At 57.2% G+C, this 17,492-nt stretch overlaps 1 protein-coding gene across 7 annotated transcripts in view; it reads right to left on the bottom strand.

The window, feature by feature from the left end:
- Positions 1 to 833: 833 nt before the first annotated feature.
- Positions 834 to 17,492, bottom strand: part of USP20 (ubiquitin specific peptidase 20) — a 41,207-nt gene continuing 24,548 nt past the window's right edge. For 4 of the 7 annotated variants that reach the window (XM_017848277.1, XM_017848280.1, XM_017848278.1 and 1 more), the window contains 17 exons: positions 17,375 to 17,453; positions 14,294 to 14,738; positions 13,745 to 13,885; positions 13,320 to 13,435; positions 12,901 to 13,073; positions 11,813 to 11,907; positions 8,877 to 8,910; positions 8,657 to 8,702; positions 7,645 to 7,825; positions 7,449 to 7,575; positions 6,925 to 7,094; positions 6,762 to 6,843; positions 6,209 to 6,317; positions 4,150 to 4,252; positions 3,019 to 3,090; positions 2,365 to 2,541; positions 834 to 2,186 (listed from right to left, as the gene is read on the bottom strand). In XM_017848277.1, the coding sequence (XP_017703766.1) occupies positions 2,381 to 2,541; positions 3,019 to 3,090; positions 4,150 to 4,252; positions 6,209 to 6,317; positions 6,762 to 6,843; positions 6,925 to 7,094; positions 7,449 to 7,575; positions 7,645 to 7,825; positions 8,657 to 8,702; positions 8,877 to 8,910; positions 11,813 to 11,907; positions 12,901 to 13,073; positions 13,320 to 13,435; positions 13,745 to 13,885; positions 14,294 to 14,738; positions 17,375 to 17,453 (2,134 nt within the window). In that variant the 3' untranslated portion in view covers positions 834 to 2,186; positions 2,365 to 2,380. The remainder of the gene's footprint in view (positions 2,187 to 2,364; positions 2,542 to 3,018; positions 3,091 to 4,149; positions 4,253 to 6,208; positions 6,318 to 6,761; positions 6,844 to 6,924; positions 7,095 to 7,448; positions 7,576 to 7,644; positions 7,826 to 8,656; positions 8,703 to 8,876; positions 8,911 to 11,812; positions 11,908 to 12,900; positions 13,074 to 13,319; positions 13,436 to 13,744; positions 13,886 to 14,293; positions 14,739 to 17,374; positions 17,454 to 17,492) is intronic. The other 3 variants (XR_001880707.1, XR_001880706.1, XR_001880708.1) reach the window with 3 other exon arrangements.

Below are 17,492 nucleotides of genomic sequence, written 5' to 3'. Positions count from 1 at the left end.
TGCCACACAACAGTGTATGCTTGAAGATGACCACAGTGAGGCTTCAACGTGCCAAGGATAGCTTTAAATCAACAGAGCAATCCACTGTGTCAGGCTGTCAGCCCACGTGACAGACACAGCGTAGCTTTTCTATAGCTAAGACCCCTACATAAGAGGAGTTGAAAACAGCGACGGGCACCCCTCCGCTTGCTTTCTAAGGACGCTCTACTCTGTACCTGAGCAGCTTTCAATAAACTCTTCTCAGTGAACTCTGCAACTCACTTTGAGTTTCTTCCTGCGTGAGATCCAAGAACCGTCTCTTGGGGTCTGGATCGGAACCCCTTTTTCCTGCAACAATGGGATTTCACAAATACATGTTGGTAAGTTATATATAAAAATCTCAAGTTCTTCTCTCCCCCAAAATGAGACCCAACAAAAAACTCAAGACTACTGAACACCAGCATCACTGAATGCCCAGGGCCAGTGTGCAAAGGAGAGGCAACCCCCTGCTCACAGCCACTCTGTAACCACCTGTCTGGGCGGCCGGAGGGGGACCGGCCTGTGGGATGTGCTGGCCTCAATCACTGGCCACATCTGGCCCTACCTGTCTGAGGCTGGTGTTGAGTCCAGGAAAGGAGACGCCAACGGGCCTTTAAAGTGGCTGGGTCCCCTCTTTCGCTCGCGTCCACAGCCTCCAGGTGGTCTCTGGTTTCAGAAAGCCACATGGAAAGCTCCCTCCCGGGCCTGGTGATCTGCAAGGCGAGGCCCAGAGCTTGGTGGGCTGTCCCCATGGCAGAGAGCCTCACCTTCCCTCCAGTAACAGAATTAACTGCAGTGAAGGAGAGACGACAGCGTGGCTGTGGGAATGTTTATTCTGTGTTTATTCTGACATTCTGAACACAAACTAGACAGCACAGAGGTGGGGCCCGATCCCAGCCTGCACAGCTGCATGGTGACAGTGCAGCGTGCAGCCTCTGGCTGCAGCAGCAGCTTTCAGAAGGCTGGGGTCAATGCCAGGGAACCGAGGCTCAGCTGGGAGGGAGCAGGATCTGGAAGAGAAGATCCGAAAAGTGAGGCCTCAGGGCCTCTGACAGACCCACCTGCTGGAACTTCCACCATCTGCTTCTACAGAGACTGATGACCACAGAGGTGTGGGGGGGGCTGGTCCCAGAGCCCCTTCCCCACCCACGCCCCATCTGCTTTGACCCTGGCGATGGCCACATCTCACTCTGGCGGTTTCTCCAGGGGCTTTGGTGCCTTGCTGTGCTCAGTGGGTCCTTCCACTCAGCATCCAGAGGCCGCTTCCCAGGATCCGCCTGAGCGCTGCCCCCTGCACACCCCCCACATGCTTCCAGGTGGGCTCTGCACTGACGACGCTGGGAGGAAGGGAAAGTCTGTCTTCTCTAGCGTCGGCCCGGGAAGCTGCCTTTGCAGCAAATGGCAGCGCTGTGAGGTGTCCCTGTTTCATCATCCGGTTCCCTGGTGGGGGGCTCAGCAAATTCCCATGAAGATGAACTGCTGAACTTCGAGGCAAAGTACAGCCAATCCAGGGGCAGGCTCAGCAGGATGCGGTGTCAGGGACCAGCTGCCTCCAGAAATATCCCCCACTGGCAGAAATCCACCCTCCTCCTGGCATTCCAATCAGCAATGAGTCCAGAGTCTTCAGTCTGCAGGAAAAGTGCTGAGAGCAGCCTGGGACTTCCAAGCCTTCCTGGTGATGCCCAGGAGATGCAGGGGTGCGACGGGACCACCAGGGAGGACCTGTGAGCTCCTCACTGGCCAGGGCTTCTGGCGGCGCTCACCAGTCCTGAGCAGCTCCTTCCGAGTCTTTGGGGATCCAGGTCAATCACACGGTGGAAACGCTGTGAAGCAGCAGCTACTCCCTGACTCTGGCCCGGGACGCATCCTCTGCCTGAGGGGGGTGGCGTCGGGCTCCAGGAACAAAGCTGGGCCGAGCTAGCAAGAGGACAGTTGTGGGGGACACAATGATGACAGTGACTGGCAGGAGCACTGCCAGGACAAAGACCCAAATTAACGTCACAGAGTCTTGGTCGTTTAAACAAGCCTGAAGTGCATGTTTTCTAGTTGCAGCGTTACTCACTGCGAACCAAACCAACTCTTCTGCCTCTTTACACAGCGGGGTTCTGCAGTGGCCCGGCCTCTCTTCTGGGCACAAACACGCCTTCCGTGAAGTGGGGCACACGGGGCTGTGGGGACACGGGCACTCAGCAGTGGGGCTGGGCCACGTCCAGGGCCCTCCGTACAGCCTCCAGGAAGGTGCTTTCAGGGACCTGCTCTTTGGATGCTCAAAGGGACACATGAGGGTCTCTGGAGAGGGAGGAGAGGACCCAGAGTGCCGTGGAGGGACCAGCTAGGGCCACTTACAGACTAGCCCAGCAAATCACACTGCCCGGGTCTCGGCTTCAATCTTCTGCTCCCCGTGCAGGCTCTCCGGGCCCGGTGGCTGCACCACGCTCTGGCGGATGGCGATCTCGGGGCCGCCTCCGTACAGGCTGTTCAGGTAGTTCCAGGTCTCCTCTGAAATCTGCCCGTAGTCAGCTCCTGCAGGGCACGAGAGGCATCCCTGGGCTCACCTTTGCCGCCTCAAGGAAGCCACTGGCCCGGGCAGCGGGGGCTCCGCTGTCAGATGGAAACCAGGATTTCCCAGAGGAACGTCCGTCCTGCTAAGGGCCCCAGAGATGTGTTATTTCTGGCTGTGTCCCTTGTTCCTGGGAGTGAGGCTGACATAAACAGCAGGGTGGGCAAGGCCAGCAGCAGGCAGAGGGTGGGACCTGGGGGACACAAGCAGACAGCAGGGTGGGCCAGGCCAGCAGCAGGCAGAGGGGTGGGACCCAGGGGACACAAGCAGAGACCAAGCCCCTTGGGCCATCTCTCAGCCACCTGGGCCTGGACTCGGGTGGATATCTCAGCCTGACTGTAAGACAGGTGGTAAGGGGGCTCCTGGAAGGACGGGACTGGGCAGCAGCCTGGCAGCCAGGAAGGGCAGAGAGGAGCCTGGTTGACCCTGGGGGAACTCACCCTGCTTCAGCTGGACGTGGCCGCTTCCTTTGACCTGTGCAATCCTGCTGTTGTCAATGGGCCCGGGGGGCTCTGGAACAGACACAGCGGGCTTGGGTTCAGCCCCTGCCATGCCCTCCACCCTCCGCAGCAGCAGAGCCATCCCAAGTGAGGCTGCCCCAGGCCTGGGGGTCAGCGTGAAGTCTCTAATAGAGGTACCTGGCCCACCCACTGCTCCTCTGCGGCAGTCTGAGGACCCAGCAGAGGGAATTTCCAGGATGCATGAGATCGTCTCAGACTCTGCTGGCCACGGGAGCTGCAGTGGGTGGCCCATGCCCTCATCTCTGCTGGCAGCTGCTGCTCACCACGCCCCTTCCCCTCTGCCCAGCTCTCTCATTTAGCCTCGGCAACCACAGGACAAGACAGAGGTTTACAGAGACAGAGCCGAGGCCTGGGCAGATGAAGTAACCACTCAGGTCACAGCTGGTAGAAGGCAAGGGCACCGTCCAGGCCAGGGTGGGGGTTCCGAAGCTACGTTCTCAACCACAGCCACGCTGAAGGCCTCAGCCACCACCAGAGGCGCCTCAGGGTGGCCCTGGCACCTTCCCTGAGCAGCGGGATGGCAGTGAGGCCTTCCTTCCCGAGCACAGGTGGGTGCTTGTGCTCCACACAAAGGGTCCCGTGAGCAGGACCATGGGCTCTGCCCACCCTGCCGGGCCCTAAAGCCACAGGCAACCCATGGCTGGCTCTGCTGTTCCTCACTGGGGGTCTGGGGGGCCCTGGGAGCTTCCTTGTGATAGGGCCTGTCTCCACCTCTGTAAATCCAACGAGTTGGATGACAAATCTGTCATTTCAGGCAACACACTCCCGAGGAAAGGGCCTTGCAGGAGGACAGAGCAGCTTGCTGGGCACGACAGGAAGCGGAGAAGGGGCGGGGGCGCAGGGCAGGAGCAGCTTCCTGCCTCTGGGTGGGGACAGCGATCCCCATTGGGGACTGGCAGAGCCCCATGCTCTCTGTCCACCCTGGATGGGTGGCACCTGGGGGAAGGTACAGGGCCTGCAGGAGCCCCCGTGTGCCGGCCCTCCCCTGCCAGCATCCCATCTCCCAGGAGGCCCCCGGGGCAGGTAAGTGCCAGGCCCCCCTCAGCTCACCATTGTCCTTCCCCTTGACGAACGCCTCCCACTCCCGGAACCACTGCATGCTGATGCAGTAGATGACTCCCGGCGACTCCTCAGCCTGGAAGGCCTTGTTCAGCTGGGCAGGCGGGCAAGGACGGGAGGGGACAGAGGGCAGGTCAGCCTCTACTTACCTTCAGCAAGGATTTCCCAAATGCCCCCGCCCCAGGCCCTCACCCAAGAGTCTTATAAAAACACCAGATGCTCAAGGTGAAAATCAGAACCCCAGACAAGCTCAAACAAAATGAATACACCCATCGCTCAGAGAGGACAGTGGCAACATTTTGTGGGTCTCTTCAATAACTGTTTGACCCAACTGAGGCCACAAGGGAGATGCTACTTTTTGAGAGGGAGTCTCACTCTGTCACCCAGGCTGGAGTGCAGTGGCACGATCTCGGCTCACTGTAACCTCTGCCTCCCAGGTTCCAGCGATTCTCCCACCTCAGCCTCTTGAGTAGCTAGGACTACAGGTGCGCACCACCACCTGGCTACTTTTGTATTTTTAGTAGAGATGGGGTTTCACTATGTTGGCCAGGCTGGTCTTGAACTCCTGACCTCAGGTGATCCGCCCACGTCAGCCTCTCAAAAGTGCTGAGATTACAGGCGTGAACCACCGCACCTGGCCTGGTAGATGCTAATTTTCCCCGGTTGAATAGAATGTGCCTATCTGCTCAGAGAGGCAGCTCTCGTTCTGACAGGAGCATTTTCTTTTTCTTTTTTGAGATGGGGGGTCTCACTCTGTGCCCAGGCGGGAGTGCAGCGGCGCAATCGTGGTTCACTGCAGCCTTGACCTCCTGGGCTCAAGTGATCCTCCCACCTCAGCCTCCTGAGTAGGTTGGACCACAAGTGCACACCACTATGTCCAGCCCTGACAGTATCTTTTTTGTTTTTGTTTTGAGACAGGGTCTCTATTGCCCAGGCTGGGGTGCAGTGGCACGATCACAGCTCACTGCAGCTTCAACATCCCAGGCTTAGGTGATCCTCCCACCTCACTCAGCCCTCCGGGTAGTGGGGACTACAGGTACACACCACCGTGCCCAGGTAATTTTTGTATTTTTGGTAGAGATGGGGTTTTGCCATGTTGGCCAGGTTGGTCTTGAACTCCTGGGCTCAAGTGATCCACCTGCCTCGGCCTCCCAAAGTGCTGGGATCACAGACATAAGCCACTGTGCCCAGGCAGCAGAATCATTTCCTAATGGCCACAAAGCACAGGTGTCCCTCAGTGTCTCTCACCGGGCCTTCCCTGTGAGTGGAGTGCGTCCCAACCCTGTTAGAAGTAGTGTTGCAGGGAGAGAGTGTGCCAGGAGCCTCACCCGCACTCAGCTCTTTCACAGAAGTCTGAATGACTGGAGGTCATTTTGGTTGTCACTAGCACTAGTGGGTAGAGGCCAAGGATGCTGCTAAACATCCTAAAATGCATAGGATGGCCCCACAATAAAGAATGATTCAGCCCAAAATAACACAGCCAAGGCTGAGAACGGGATCCATCTACTGGTTCTTTAAGCTCAACAGGACCCGGGCGATGAGCCTTCACTTACTCAAGCCAACCCTCTCACCAGGAAAAGTCCTCCTAGACACCTCGCCATCTAGTCCCCCGCAGAAGACTCCTTTCCTTTCTTTCTTTTTTTTTTTCTTGAGACGGAGTCTCACTCTGTTGCCCAGGCTGGAGTGCAATGGCACAATCTGAGCTCACTGAAACCTCCGTCTCCCAGGTTCAAGCGATTCTCCTGCCTCTGCCTCCCGAGTAGCTGGGATTACAGGCACCTGCCACCATGCCCGGCTAATTTTTGTATTTTTAGTAGAGATGGGGTTTTGCCATGTTAGCCAGGCTGGTCTCAAACTCCTGACCTCCAGTGATCTGTTCGCCTCAGCCTCCCAAAGTGCTGGGATTACAGGTGTGAACCACCGTGCCCAGCCTCAAAAGACTCCTTTCAAACTTGCTCAGGGACTACACAGGGCTCTTCTGTCCCCAAGTCCCCAACTGCCCCAGGCAGAGGCTGGCAGAGCCGCCCCCGTGCCACCTTGCCGCATGCACCTTGATGAAGGTGTCGATCTCGATCCTCCTGCGCTTGGCCAACGCCTCGATCTCCACCTGGCAGATGGAGCACACGTACAGATGGTTGACGGCGGGGCCACCCCCGAATCTGTGCTCAGGGTGGGAGGGAGAGAGAGACATGGCCTGAGGGGGGCACCAGTGAGGGGAGAGTGATCACTGCCTTCCATTTCCCCCTCAAGCCATCAGTGCCCCCTCAGCGCTGTCACAGGGCTGCACGTGCCTCTGTGTGAGCACCATGGAGCCTGCAAGGGAGCAGCGCGCCCACAGTCCCCAAGAGGCCCTGTTTCAAGGCTGAGGACCAGATGAGCCAACACACTCAGTTGTGCTTCAGCCAGTTTCCTGTCCCTTGCGACTGTAAGGATCCAAGTGGATTCCCACAAACGACACGTGTCGTTCTCCACGAGACAGGTGAAGGCGGCTCTGTGCTGCCAAGTGGAGGCCAGGGAGGACATTCCTTCCCTGTCCTCCCCTCTTTTCCTGCCCAGCTGGGCCCTGGACAGGACGGAGACAAGGCGGCCTCCCAGGCTCTCACCTGTTGTACAGGTGCTCCCAGACGTTCTGGGGCAGGATGACCACCAGGTCGTCGATGTAGTGGTATTTGTGGGGCGGGATGCCTGGGAAGAAAGTACAGGGAGTGAAGCTGTGGCTCGGCCCACCTGCCCACCCTGCTCTCCCACCACAGGGGGGCGCCTCACCTCCGTGGGAGCAGAGGAAGGTCTGGTTGGTGATGGGTCCTGGCTCTGCGAAGGTGTTGAACTTGTTGAGCCACTCACGGGACACGTAGAACCGCAGCAGGCTGGGCTCCCGCATAGCGGCCAGGGACACCACCTGCTGCCGCTCCCGCACGGCCTCCTCGCTGCTCTTCCTGCGGGGTGAGGAGGGGGTGAGAAGCTATGCCTGACGGCTGCCACCTCCAGACACAAGCAGAGCCCCCATCCCAGTGCACCTGGGGCTACCGGCCCTGTCCACCTCCTGGGTCCCTCAGGGGTCCTGGACGTGTGAGCAGCACCCCTGTGCACCAGCCAGGGCCCTGGAGAAGGCTCCAAGCTGCCTTCCTGCATTCCCCACAGCAGCCAGAGGGCTCTTTCTTAATCCAAGTCCTTACTTCCCTGGTTCAAAACCCTTCCAGGCACTGTCCCCTACATACACCCAGAAGGCCCATGGGTCCCAGGGGACGGGGGTGGTGAGGTTCCTCCACCAGGCCCGGCCCGGCGCCCACCTGTAGAAGAGGACGTAGCCCTCGGCGTTCTGCACCACCGTCTCGTGGACTTCTGTGACGTACTGGTCGTCGAATTCATACCACTGCCCATTGATCACGTTCTGGCAGTAGGCGATGTAGTGCCCACCTGCGGCAGAGCAGATGGGTCACAGGGATCCTAGCGGATGGGGGCGGCAGAGGAGGGGACATGACTCACTGCCTGCCGTGCCGTGGTGGCAGATGACGGAGAGGAGGTCGTAGGTGGTGATCTGGGATGTGCACTCCTTGGCAAGGAAGGGGCGCAGGTCGAGCCCCTCGAGTGGGAAGGAGACGTGGCTGCTGATCTTGAATGAATACATCACCTCGTGTCGAAAGCGCTTCAGGTGAATGCACAGGATCTGCGGGGACAGAGAGAGCGCTGGTCACCTAGGAAGAAATGACGCGGATGCTCGCAGCCCTGTCCCCAGGCCCAGGACAGCTGATGGGATCATGCAAGCTGACTCCATTGGAACAAATCCAAGAGTTCCACGTGGTCCAGACTGGGCTCACTCTAAGTCACACAGATCATTCCCAGCTCCACGGCTGAGAACTGGACCCCGAGAGCTGCACTGAGCCATCAAGTTTACCAGTTCTGTCGGCACTGCCTTTGAGAAGCCACAAAGCCTCCCCGAACCACCACAGCCCCATCCTGGGCCCCCTCTGCCGGGGCCCTCTACTCTTTGCTGCAGCCACATGTGCCTTCGTTGGTGCGGACAAGCCCGCTCCCGCACTGGGGTTTTGTCTGTTCCTTCTGTGCCTTCCATCCACGACGATGACACCAGCCTACAACCTCCAGGCCTCACTCAGACATCACTCCTCAGAAAGGCCCCTGGCAACAGCCCTGGCTGGGCCAGCTCTCCTCCCACCACTCTGTAGCCGGCAGGAGCCATAGCTGTCTTAGTGGGGGTGGTGCCTCAGCATCCCACACACCTGCCTCCCATTGGGCCCTCACACAACACATTAGACAACAAATGTGCTGAGGCCACCGAGAGAGAGCACCAACTCACAGTCGGAAAAATGTGCCCCCTGCCAACCCTTCCCAGAGGTTTCTCAGCCAAAGCTATGGAGTCTCCGTGGCCCCTGCAGCACAGAAGTGCCCGAGCAGTGGAGCAGGGTCAGCCCCCGCCTGGTGTGTGCTGGTGTGCACCCAGAGATAGCTGAGAAGGAGGCTGCCAAGGCCGCCGGCTCACCTCAGGCAACCGCAGGACTCTGCAGTACTTCACTCCGTTCCGCAGCCTGGGGAGGAAGCACAAGCCAGCTTCAATGTCTGGCATCAGGCCAGGGGAGCAGCCCTCCACCCGGCTCTTCTGGGAAGGTAGGATTGTGGGGGGCTCTCTGCGGAAACCCAAGGGGAATATGTAGGGCACAGAAACGGGCAGTTAAGGAAAGGGCCGGGGAAGGCTCACTTACTTCTTACACCGCTCACAGCTGTACATGTTGTCACCTAGGGCAGTAAAACAAAGGGTCAGAGGTTAGCAAGGATGGGAAATGGGGGAGCAAAAAAAAGTGACTATAATGATTTCTGCTTAAGAAATAAAACCTGGCAGGGCACAGTGGCTCATGCCTGTAATCCCAGCACTTTAGGAAGCCGAGGCAGGCGGATCCCCTGAGGTCAGGAGTTCGAGGCCAGCCTGGCCAACATGGCGAAACCCCGTCTCTACTAAAAATACAAAAATTAGCTGGACGTGGTGGTGCATGCCTGTAATCCCAGCTACTCAGGAGGCTGAGGCAGGAGAATCGCTCGAACTGGGGCTGGGGGCAGAGGTTGCAGTGAGCCAAGATTGTGCCACTGCACTCTAGCCTAGGCGACAGAGTGAAATTCCATCTCGAAAAAAAAGAAAAAGAAATAAAACCTGAGAGGTACTGGAGGGAGGGAAGGCCCTGGCTGGACCCCACAGACAGAATCCATACAAGGGAGAAATGGATATATTTGACCCCAGAAATACTTCAACATCTGTAAGACATCACCAAAAGCAAAATTAAAAGGCAACAGGCAAAATGGCGGGGGGGGAAGTGCAACATTAATTACAGAAAATGTATTTGAAACCATTTTTTTGAGATAGGGTCTTGCTGTGTTGCCCAGGCTGGTCCCGAACTCCTAGGTTCAGGGGACCCTCAGCCTCCGGAGTAGCTGGGATCACAGGTACACGCCACCCTGATGAGCTTAAAATCTTAATGTATAGTTTCCCCCTCCATGCACACTGAAAATTAAGTCAAAACGGGATCAAAGACCTCAATATAAGACCTAAAACTGTAACACTTTTAGGAGAAAAGTAGGAAAAAAGCTTTATGACATTGGATCTGGCAATGATTTCTGAAACACAGCACCAAAGGTGCAGGCAACCAAAGCAAAAGACACAAACTACAGAATAAAACGCACCACACAGGATGGGAGGACAGGGTTACAAGTCACACATCTGGACACACAAAGAACTATAACTAATGAGGCTGGCGCCGTGGCTCACGCCTGTAATCCCAGCACTCTGGGAAGCCAAGGCAGCAAATCATTTGAGGTCAGGAGTTCAAGATCAGCCTGGCCAACATGGCGAAACCCCATCTCTACTAAAAATACAAAAACTAGCCAGGTGTGGTGGCACGTGCCTGTAATCCCAGCTACTTGGGAGGCTGAGATGGGAGGATTGCTTGCACCCAGGAGGCAGAGGCTGCAGTGAGCCAAGATCACGCCATTGTACTCCAGCCTGGGTGACAGAGTGAGACTGTTGCAAGAAAAAAAAGAATCCCATAACCAGCAACAAAAATCAAAATAGGCAAAGGATTCACATACATGTTTTTCCAAAGACTTACAAATAGCCAACAAGCACATGAAAAGACACTTTACATCACTATCATCAGGAAATGCAAATCAAAACCACAACGAGGCTGGGTGCAGTGGCTCACACCAGTAATCCCAGCACTTTGGGAGGCCAAGGCGGGCGGATCACCTAAGGTCAGGAGTTGGAGACCAGCCTGGCCAACATGGTGAAACCCCGTTCTACTAGAAACACAAAAATTAGTTGGGCATGGTGGCACGTGCCTGTACTCCCAGCTACTCGGGAGGCTGAGGCAGAAGAATCGCTTAAACCCAGGAGGTGGAGGTTGCAGTGAGCCAAGATCATGCCACTGCACTCTAGCCTGGGCGTCAAGAGCGAGACTCTGTCTCAAAACAAAACAAAACAAAGAAACCCACAATGAGATACCACCTCATACCCATGAGGTTGACTCCCATCAAAAAAGTAAACAGAAAATGAGTGTGGGCGAGGATGTGGAGAAACTGGAACTCTTGTGCGTCACTGGTGGGAACGTGAAATGGGGTGGCCACTGTGGAACCCAGTACGGTGGCTCCTCAAGAAATTAAAAATAGGCATAGACCCAAAGGGATGAAAGAAGAGAGGTGAGCACACCCATGGTCAGAGCAGCATTCCGCACAATAGCTAACAGGGACATGGCCTGAGTGTCCACTGATGGATGAACGAATGAGCAGAATGGCCCCACCCATCCACACAATGGAACAATAAATAACCAGCCTACAAAAGGCAGGGCATTCTGACACACGCTGCAACGCGGATGGACCCTAAGGACGTTATGCTCAGTAAAAGCCATCAGTCACAAAATGGCAAATACTGTATAATTCCACTTATATGAGGCCCTTTAGAGTAGTCAAATTCACAGACTTGAATGCGGAGGTTGCCAGGGGCTGGAAGGTGGGAGTAGGCAGCTGTTTCACGGATACTGAGTTTCAGGTTTGCAAGATGGAAAAGTTCTGGAGGTGAATGAGGAGGATGGCTGTGCGACCATGTGTGTGTATTTCATACTACTCAGCTGGGCACTTTCTGTTAAAAATAGCATTTGAGATGGTTATGGTGGTAAAGTTTACATTTTGTGTATTTTACCACAATTGAAACTTGGAGAAAAATAAAAGAGAAAGAGAGAGTTTTCCCAAAGGTTTAGATGCCAAATAGCCAACAGAGGAAAAAGGCAAGAACAGGAATGGGCAATGTTTAAATAAATACAAAGAGCCAGCATATTTAACAAAAAATGTAAAAACTCATCAGTAATCAAGGACATGAAAATTAACATACAATATCATTTTGCCCACCAAATTGTAAAATAAAATAAGTAAACACCCAAGAGCTGCAAGATGGTAGGGTTGGGAGATGACGTGGCCCTGGCCCAGCCTGGCTGGCAGTGGGCGTGGGAATCTTGGAGGTGGGGTTCAACCTTGGAAGCCAAGTCTAACCTGGCCGCGTATCCCACAAGCCCTGGGCTGCATGCTGGCCTGCTGGGGTCTGCACACCCCTGTCCCCACACCCTCCACCTCCCCAACCCTTGCCAGCCAGGTCACTCACCTTTCAGCTCATCAGCAGCAAAGAAGGCAGCAAGGCAGTCTTCCAGGGTGACAACAGGCCCCCAAAACCAACTGGGGGTACAGGATACCACAAACCTACAGACAGAAAAGGAGTGCTGGGTGCTGCCAGGGCCTGGGCAAGAACAGGAGCTGAAGGGACTCTGGCTGAGGTCTGTCAGGCCTGAGCCACAGAAGGACCCCGAAGGCCCAGAGTGGCAGCCAGGCACGTGGGGTCGAGGCAGAGGCCTGGAGCCAGACCCCTCCGTGTCCTGGGTCGAGTGGCATCACTCTCCCCAAGCCTGGTCTCCTTCATCTGTGTTGTGGCCATGATCATGCTGCCCCCTCCCTGGGGCCGTGCGGGTCTCTGGCCTCAGGCAGGTGAGGCAGCCCTGGGAAAGCTGCTGCCCTTCCTGCCCACAAGGCCTATGTCCTGCTGCTGCCCTCCCTTCAACCTGCCACATGGTCACCTCCCTGCTGTCACTGCCCTCCAGCTCCAAGGGACCATCCAATCCTGTCCACTCCAAAGTAGCCAAGAAATCCCCTGCTTATTAAGCCAACTCCTCTGCAGCCCCAGATCCTCCCAGGACCTCCCTGGTCCCCAAATGTGTGGACTTCACTGTGTAGTGTCTCCCGCCCAGGAAAACCAGGACAAGGCCCAGCCCGTGTCGTCCAGTAGTGGCAAGGTGGGCGCACCGTCGGATGTACTCCACANTTGTGGCCATGATCATGCTGCCCCCTCCCTGGGGCCGTGCGGGTCTCTGGCCTCAGGCAGGTGAGGCAGCCCTGGGAAAGCTGCTGCCCTTCCTGCCCACAAGGCCTATGTCCTGCTGCTGCCCTCCCTTCAACCTGCCACATGGTCACCTCCCTGCTGTCACTGCCCTCCAGCTCCAAGGGACCATCCAATCCTGTCCACTCCAAAGTAGCCAAGAAATCCCCTGCTTATTAAGCCAACTCCTCTGCAGCCCCCAGATCCTCCCAGGACCTCCCTGGTCCCCCAAATGTGTGGACTTCACTGTGTAGTGTCTCCCGCCCAGGAAAACCAGGACAAGGCCCAGCCCGTGTCGTCCAGTAGTGGCAAGGTGGGCGCACCGTCGGATGTACTCCACAATGAAGGCCAGCCAGCCCTGGGCGGCATAGCCGTCCCCACAGGCGCCTGGCTTGGCCGGCACATTCTGGTAGATGGCTGAGTGGAGCTTGGCCAGGTCCTCCTTGCCAGGAATGGGCAGCGATAGGTCCTGGAACGTCTCCACTGTGGTGGATACCTGTGGGGTTAAACATCAGTCTGCTGCCCGTCCTCTGGCAATATCTGCACCCCAAATCCCAACCAGCAGGTGAGGGGCAGAGGGTCTGCTCCCCGGGCCATAGACACGGGATCTACGCAGGCAGGGCCCTCCCCTGGAGAAAAGCAGGGAGCACCTGTGGAGAGCCCACCCTGCACCCAGTTAGGGCAAGATCTGCTGAGGCCACTGGCAGCCTGGCCCAGCTCCCCCCATCCCTGGGGCACCCACCCGGTCACAGGTGAGACACTGCACGAGGCTGAGGATAGAGCCATCAAAGATGTCTGAGATGACGCTGCGGTACCGCTGCTCCTTCCGCCTCCGGCTGCCGGCACTCAATACCTGGGCTGGGGACACAGCACAGGACTAGCCCAGCCTCCACCTGCCTGGCCGGGGCGAGGTGCGGGCCCTGGGGCTTCCTTTGACAGGATATGGATTGACATATGCGAGTCATGTGACTGGGCAAGCAATTCACCATCTCGCGCCTCTGTGTCATCCTCTGCAAAACGTGGCTCCCACACTGGTGTCTCAGGGGTGTACCTGAGAGGAGCCCATAGCCCAGCCCTCCGCCACACGGGACCATGAGAAAGGCAGCCACGGGTGCAGTCTGCACTCCCAGCCCCAAGTTGACCCACCCTCCCCTGTGCCCCCCGAACCTTTCTTGAGCACATACGACGGTGCCATCCTCACGGGGCTTGCACGAGGGGGACTGCTAGACAGCTTGGCATGGCCCTCATGGTGGTGGACGGGGCTGCAGGGGCGAGAGGAGCTGCGTAGGTGGGCATCGTTGTCCGGCTCTGGGGGCAGAGAGGGCACCATGCTGGGCCAGGGCAGCCAGGCTGGCTCCGCAGTAGGCAGGAAGATGACCTGCCAGCCCCTCCTAAAGGGACGAAGGCCTGATCCCAATGTGTCTCATCTGTCACGTGCCCACTCCTGGCCCCAGCACACAGGCCGGAGCAGAGCTGTCCATTCCACTTCCGGCTGAAGGCTCAAGGCTCTGGGAGAGGGCTCTGAATTGAGCTCCAGCGTTATGAGCTAGGGGACCCTGGGCACATCACTGACCCCCCCAGAGGCTGACTTCCCCTCTGTCATTCGGGTCTAGTGAAGAACCCATCCCCTGGGGCCACTGCAGGTCGGCGCTCAGCACCCGGTAGGTACTGGGCCACAGGCTGAGGTTCCTCCCGCAGCCCCCAGCCAGATGATACCTGGCGTCCGGCAGGGGCTGGCGGACCGTGGTGATGGGGGCTGGGCCTCCACGGGCTGGTCGTCAAGGGCAGCCATGGCGGTGTCCACATCAGCATCCTCGTCCACTTGCTCCGAGTTTGTGCGCTGCTGGCCCCAGGAGAACTTGCGGTCCTTCATCCGCTCCTTCTCAGAGATGGCTCTGCCTGCCTCATCTGGGATCAGCAGCTCCGTCTCGGCCTGCGAGCTGCCCCCGCCACGCCCCTGCCCATCACCCTCACCCCGGTCACTGCTCGAGTCGCAGGACAAGAACTCATCTTCTGACGGGCTCCGGTCACCCTCCCGTTTCTCATCTGTGTCACTCGAGTCTGAGTCCCGAGCCTCTGTCAGCGCCACTGTGGCCACCACCGGCTCCTTGAGCTCCTCGTGTAGCTGGTCCATCAAGCAGCGAAGGAACTCCTGGGTGTCCTAGAACCAGGGGCTGCATCAACAGGGTTCTCCTGGAGGCAGGAGGAACCAGCCTCCAGCGCCCTGTGGCTGATGAGAGCACCAGCCTCCATCTGGGAGCGCCTCATGGGCGACCCCTGCAGACGAGCTGCTCACCCCCACAGCAGCCTCCCAGGCAGTCTGTCCTAACCCCATTCTTCTGAGGATGACAGTGAGGACTGGAGAGGCTAAAGGACTCCTACCAGGACACACAGCTATAAAGTGGCAGAGCCAGGTATGCACCTGAGTCCATGCAACTCCCCGGCTCCGGCTCTGAATCGCCTGCCTCTGCTGCAAGCTCAGTACGGGAAGGACAGGGAGGCAGGATCACATTGGGCCTGAGCCACCTTTCTCTCTACAGAAGAAGCCAGTGGAGGTGGGCAGGGAGGTGGCGGAAGGATAAGAGAGTGTGATGCCAAAAGGGAGGGCTCACCTGAGTCCTGCCCCAAGCCACGCCACCCACAGGCCAGGCCGTCTGCGTGCTCCACCCTTCCTTTGGCTCCCCCTGCTCCCTCAGTCCCTATGCCAGCCCCCATGTCCCTCACTGCCTGCTCTCACCTTCCCACAGACTGGGGCACGACTCAGACTAAGCTGCCCCTGCAGGCTGCCTGGGTTTCAAATCCCAGCAATGACCACTTTGTCCTGACCACTCTGTGACTGGGCCACCAGCACAGCAAGAAGTCAAGGCAGCAGGGGCTTGGGCAGAGGCGCCCAGTGAGCCCCACTGAGATCTGTGTGCTCATACAGGAGGTGCACTGGGAGGTCAGAACATGGTGGCAGAAGCAGACCCCAGCAGCCGTGGGGGTGCTCGGGTGGTGCTGGGCATTGGAGGACTTGGGTTCCAAGCCCAAATCAGCCCCAGCAGTCCCTGACCTGGATGTTAGAAGTAGCCCACAGCCCAGGCTCTGATCCCCGGGAAGCAGGGGTCACGAAGCAGTCACAGCCAGCCCTCATGTCACACATCTGGAAAGAGGAATCCGGCTCTCTCCACTCACACTCAGGGAAGGGAGGGATCGGGAGTGACTACCCAAGGCGAAGTGTCAGACTCTAAGATCAGATGAATGAACCACTAGGTTCTGTTGCATCAGGGAGGGGACATGTGTCCTGTGGCAGGCACGATCAAAGGCCCTTTCAAGAAGAGGCTTTCAATCTGCCATCTAGTTCTCCTTCTGGTTCTTCCTTTCAACAAAAGTACTATGTGTTCCTTGCCAAAATCTCAATCCACGCGGAAGCACGAACGCGTCTTTTGGCCCTTTAGAGGCACCTGCAGCTGTGTCTACAGTTCAGCCTCAGAAGCGTCCCCGCATCATGTCCTAGAACCAGAGAAAGGGATGCTTCTGCTGGAGTTCAGATGGAGTCCTGCAGCAGTGCACGGCCCTCCGTAACGGCATCCTGACTCAGAGCTGAGAGCCGGTAGGGCACCTTGCACAGAGGCGGGGCGGCGCTGTGCTGAGGGATGGGCTCAGGTAGGCCTGAGTGCCATCTCTGCCAGGATGTGCTGTGTGACCTGGGTGAGTGGTAGAACCTCTCTGAGCCTCAGCTCTTTACCTGTAATATGGGGGTGACAAGAGTGCCCACTTCGTGAGAGTTCTATGGGGACTAAGTTGTGACCACTTAAATGGTGCACAGTGAATTTTAGTCATTGTGGATGTTATCACTCCCCAAAAAGAGAGGCGTCCAGGCAGTGCTGAGCTTCTCAAGCAGGAGCCAAAGGCCAGGCAGCCCTCATTCTGGGACAGGACAGCAGGCAGCGGGTAAAGGAGGGTGGAAGGCGTCCTTACATGACTGCCACTCCATCCATGGCGCTCATTCAGGCAGCACAAGAGGCGACCCAGCCTGGTCCAGCTCTGCCTGCAGGCCTGGCGTGAAAGCCCAGGCCGGGGGCCATCTGGGGCAGGAGGCTGGAGGGCAGGAGCCATCAGCCCAGGGCTGAGGCGTGTGCATGGCTGCACTGTCTTGGTCTCATTATTTTATCAAACAGAAAAATGTGGTTGGTTTCAAAGGGGTTCTCTAGATTAAAAAAAAAAAAATTCTTAACCAAAATTTTTACTTTAGTAAAAGTGAAATTTCGCCTGTGGTTTGGGGAAGTGAAACCCTGTGCCATTTTGAGTGCAATGCAGAGGGGCACAGCACAGGCCCTGAAGCAAGGTTGCCCAGGTTCAAATCTCCCCTCTGCTGGGTGTAGTGGCTCATGCCTATAATCACAGCACTTTGGGAGCCTGAGGTGGGACGACTGCTTGAGTCCGGGAGGTCAGGGCTGCAATAAGCCATGACTGTACCACTGCACCCCACCCTGGATGACAGAGTGAGACCCTATACCCACCTCGCTAAAAGAAAGAATTCCCCTCCACCATTTACTAGCTGTGTGGCCTGTGCAAGTGGCTCAGCCCCCTGAACCTCAGTCTGCCCATCTGTGAAGTGGGGTTAAATGTCAGCAGGTTGCTGGGAGGTGCCACTGTCCTCACATGTGTGAAGGGCTTAGGAGTGAGAGCCTGGTCCCTGAGACCTGCCAACCAGTGCTCAGCTGCCACTGCGAGTTTCCACTCTGGTTTTAGCATCAAAGTCAGGCCTGGTGGGTCATGGCCTTGAGTGTCCCCTGGGCAGCTCAGATGGCTTACCTGCTGGGCATAGCCTCGGAACATTGGGTTGACCAACTTGATCCCATGAGACAGACTGGTGGGGACCACGTAGCTTGGCCTGTAGGAAGTCCAAACCCATTAGTACAGTGCTGTAGCC

The sequence above is a fragment of the Rhinopithecus bieti genome, unplaced genomic scaffold, assembly GCF_001698545.2.
Source record: "Rhinopithecus bieti isolate Rb0 unplaced genomic scaffold, ASM169854v2 scaffold_29388, whole genome shotgun sequence".
In the NCBI taxonomy this organism is placed as follows: Eukaryota; Metazoa; Chordata; class Mammalia; order Primates; family Cercopithecidae; genus Rhinopithecus; species Rhinopithecus bieti.
The sequence above is the reverse complement of the archived record's forward strand: the minus strand, read 5'-3'. Positions and strand labels throughout refer to the sequence as shown.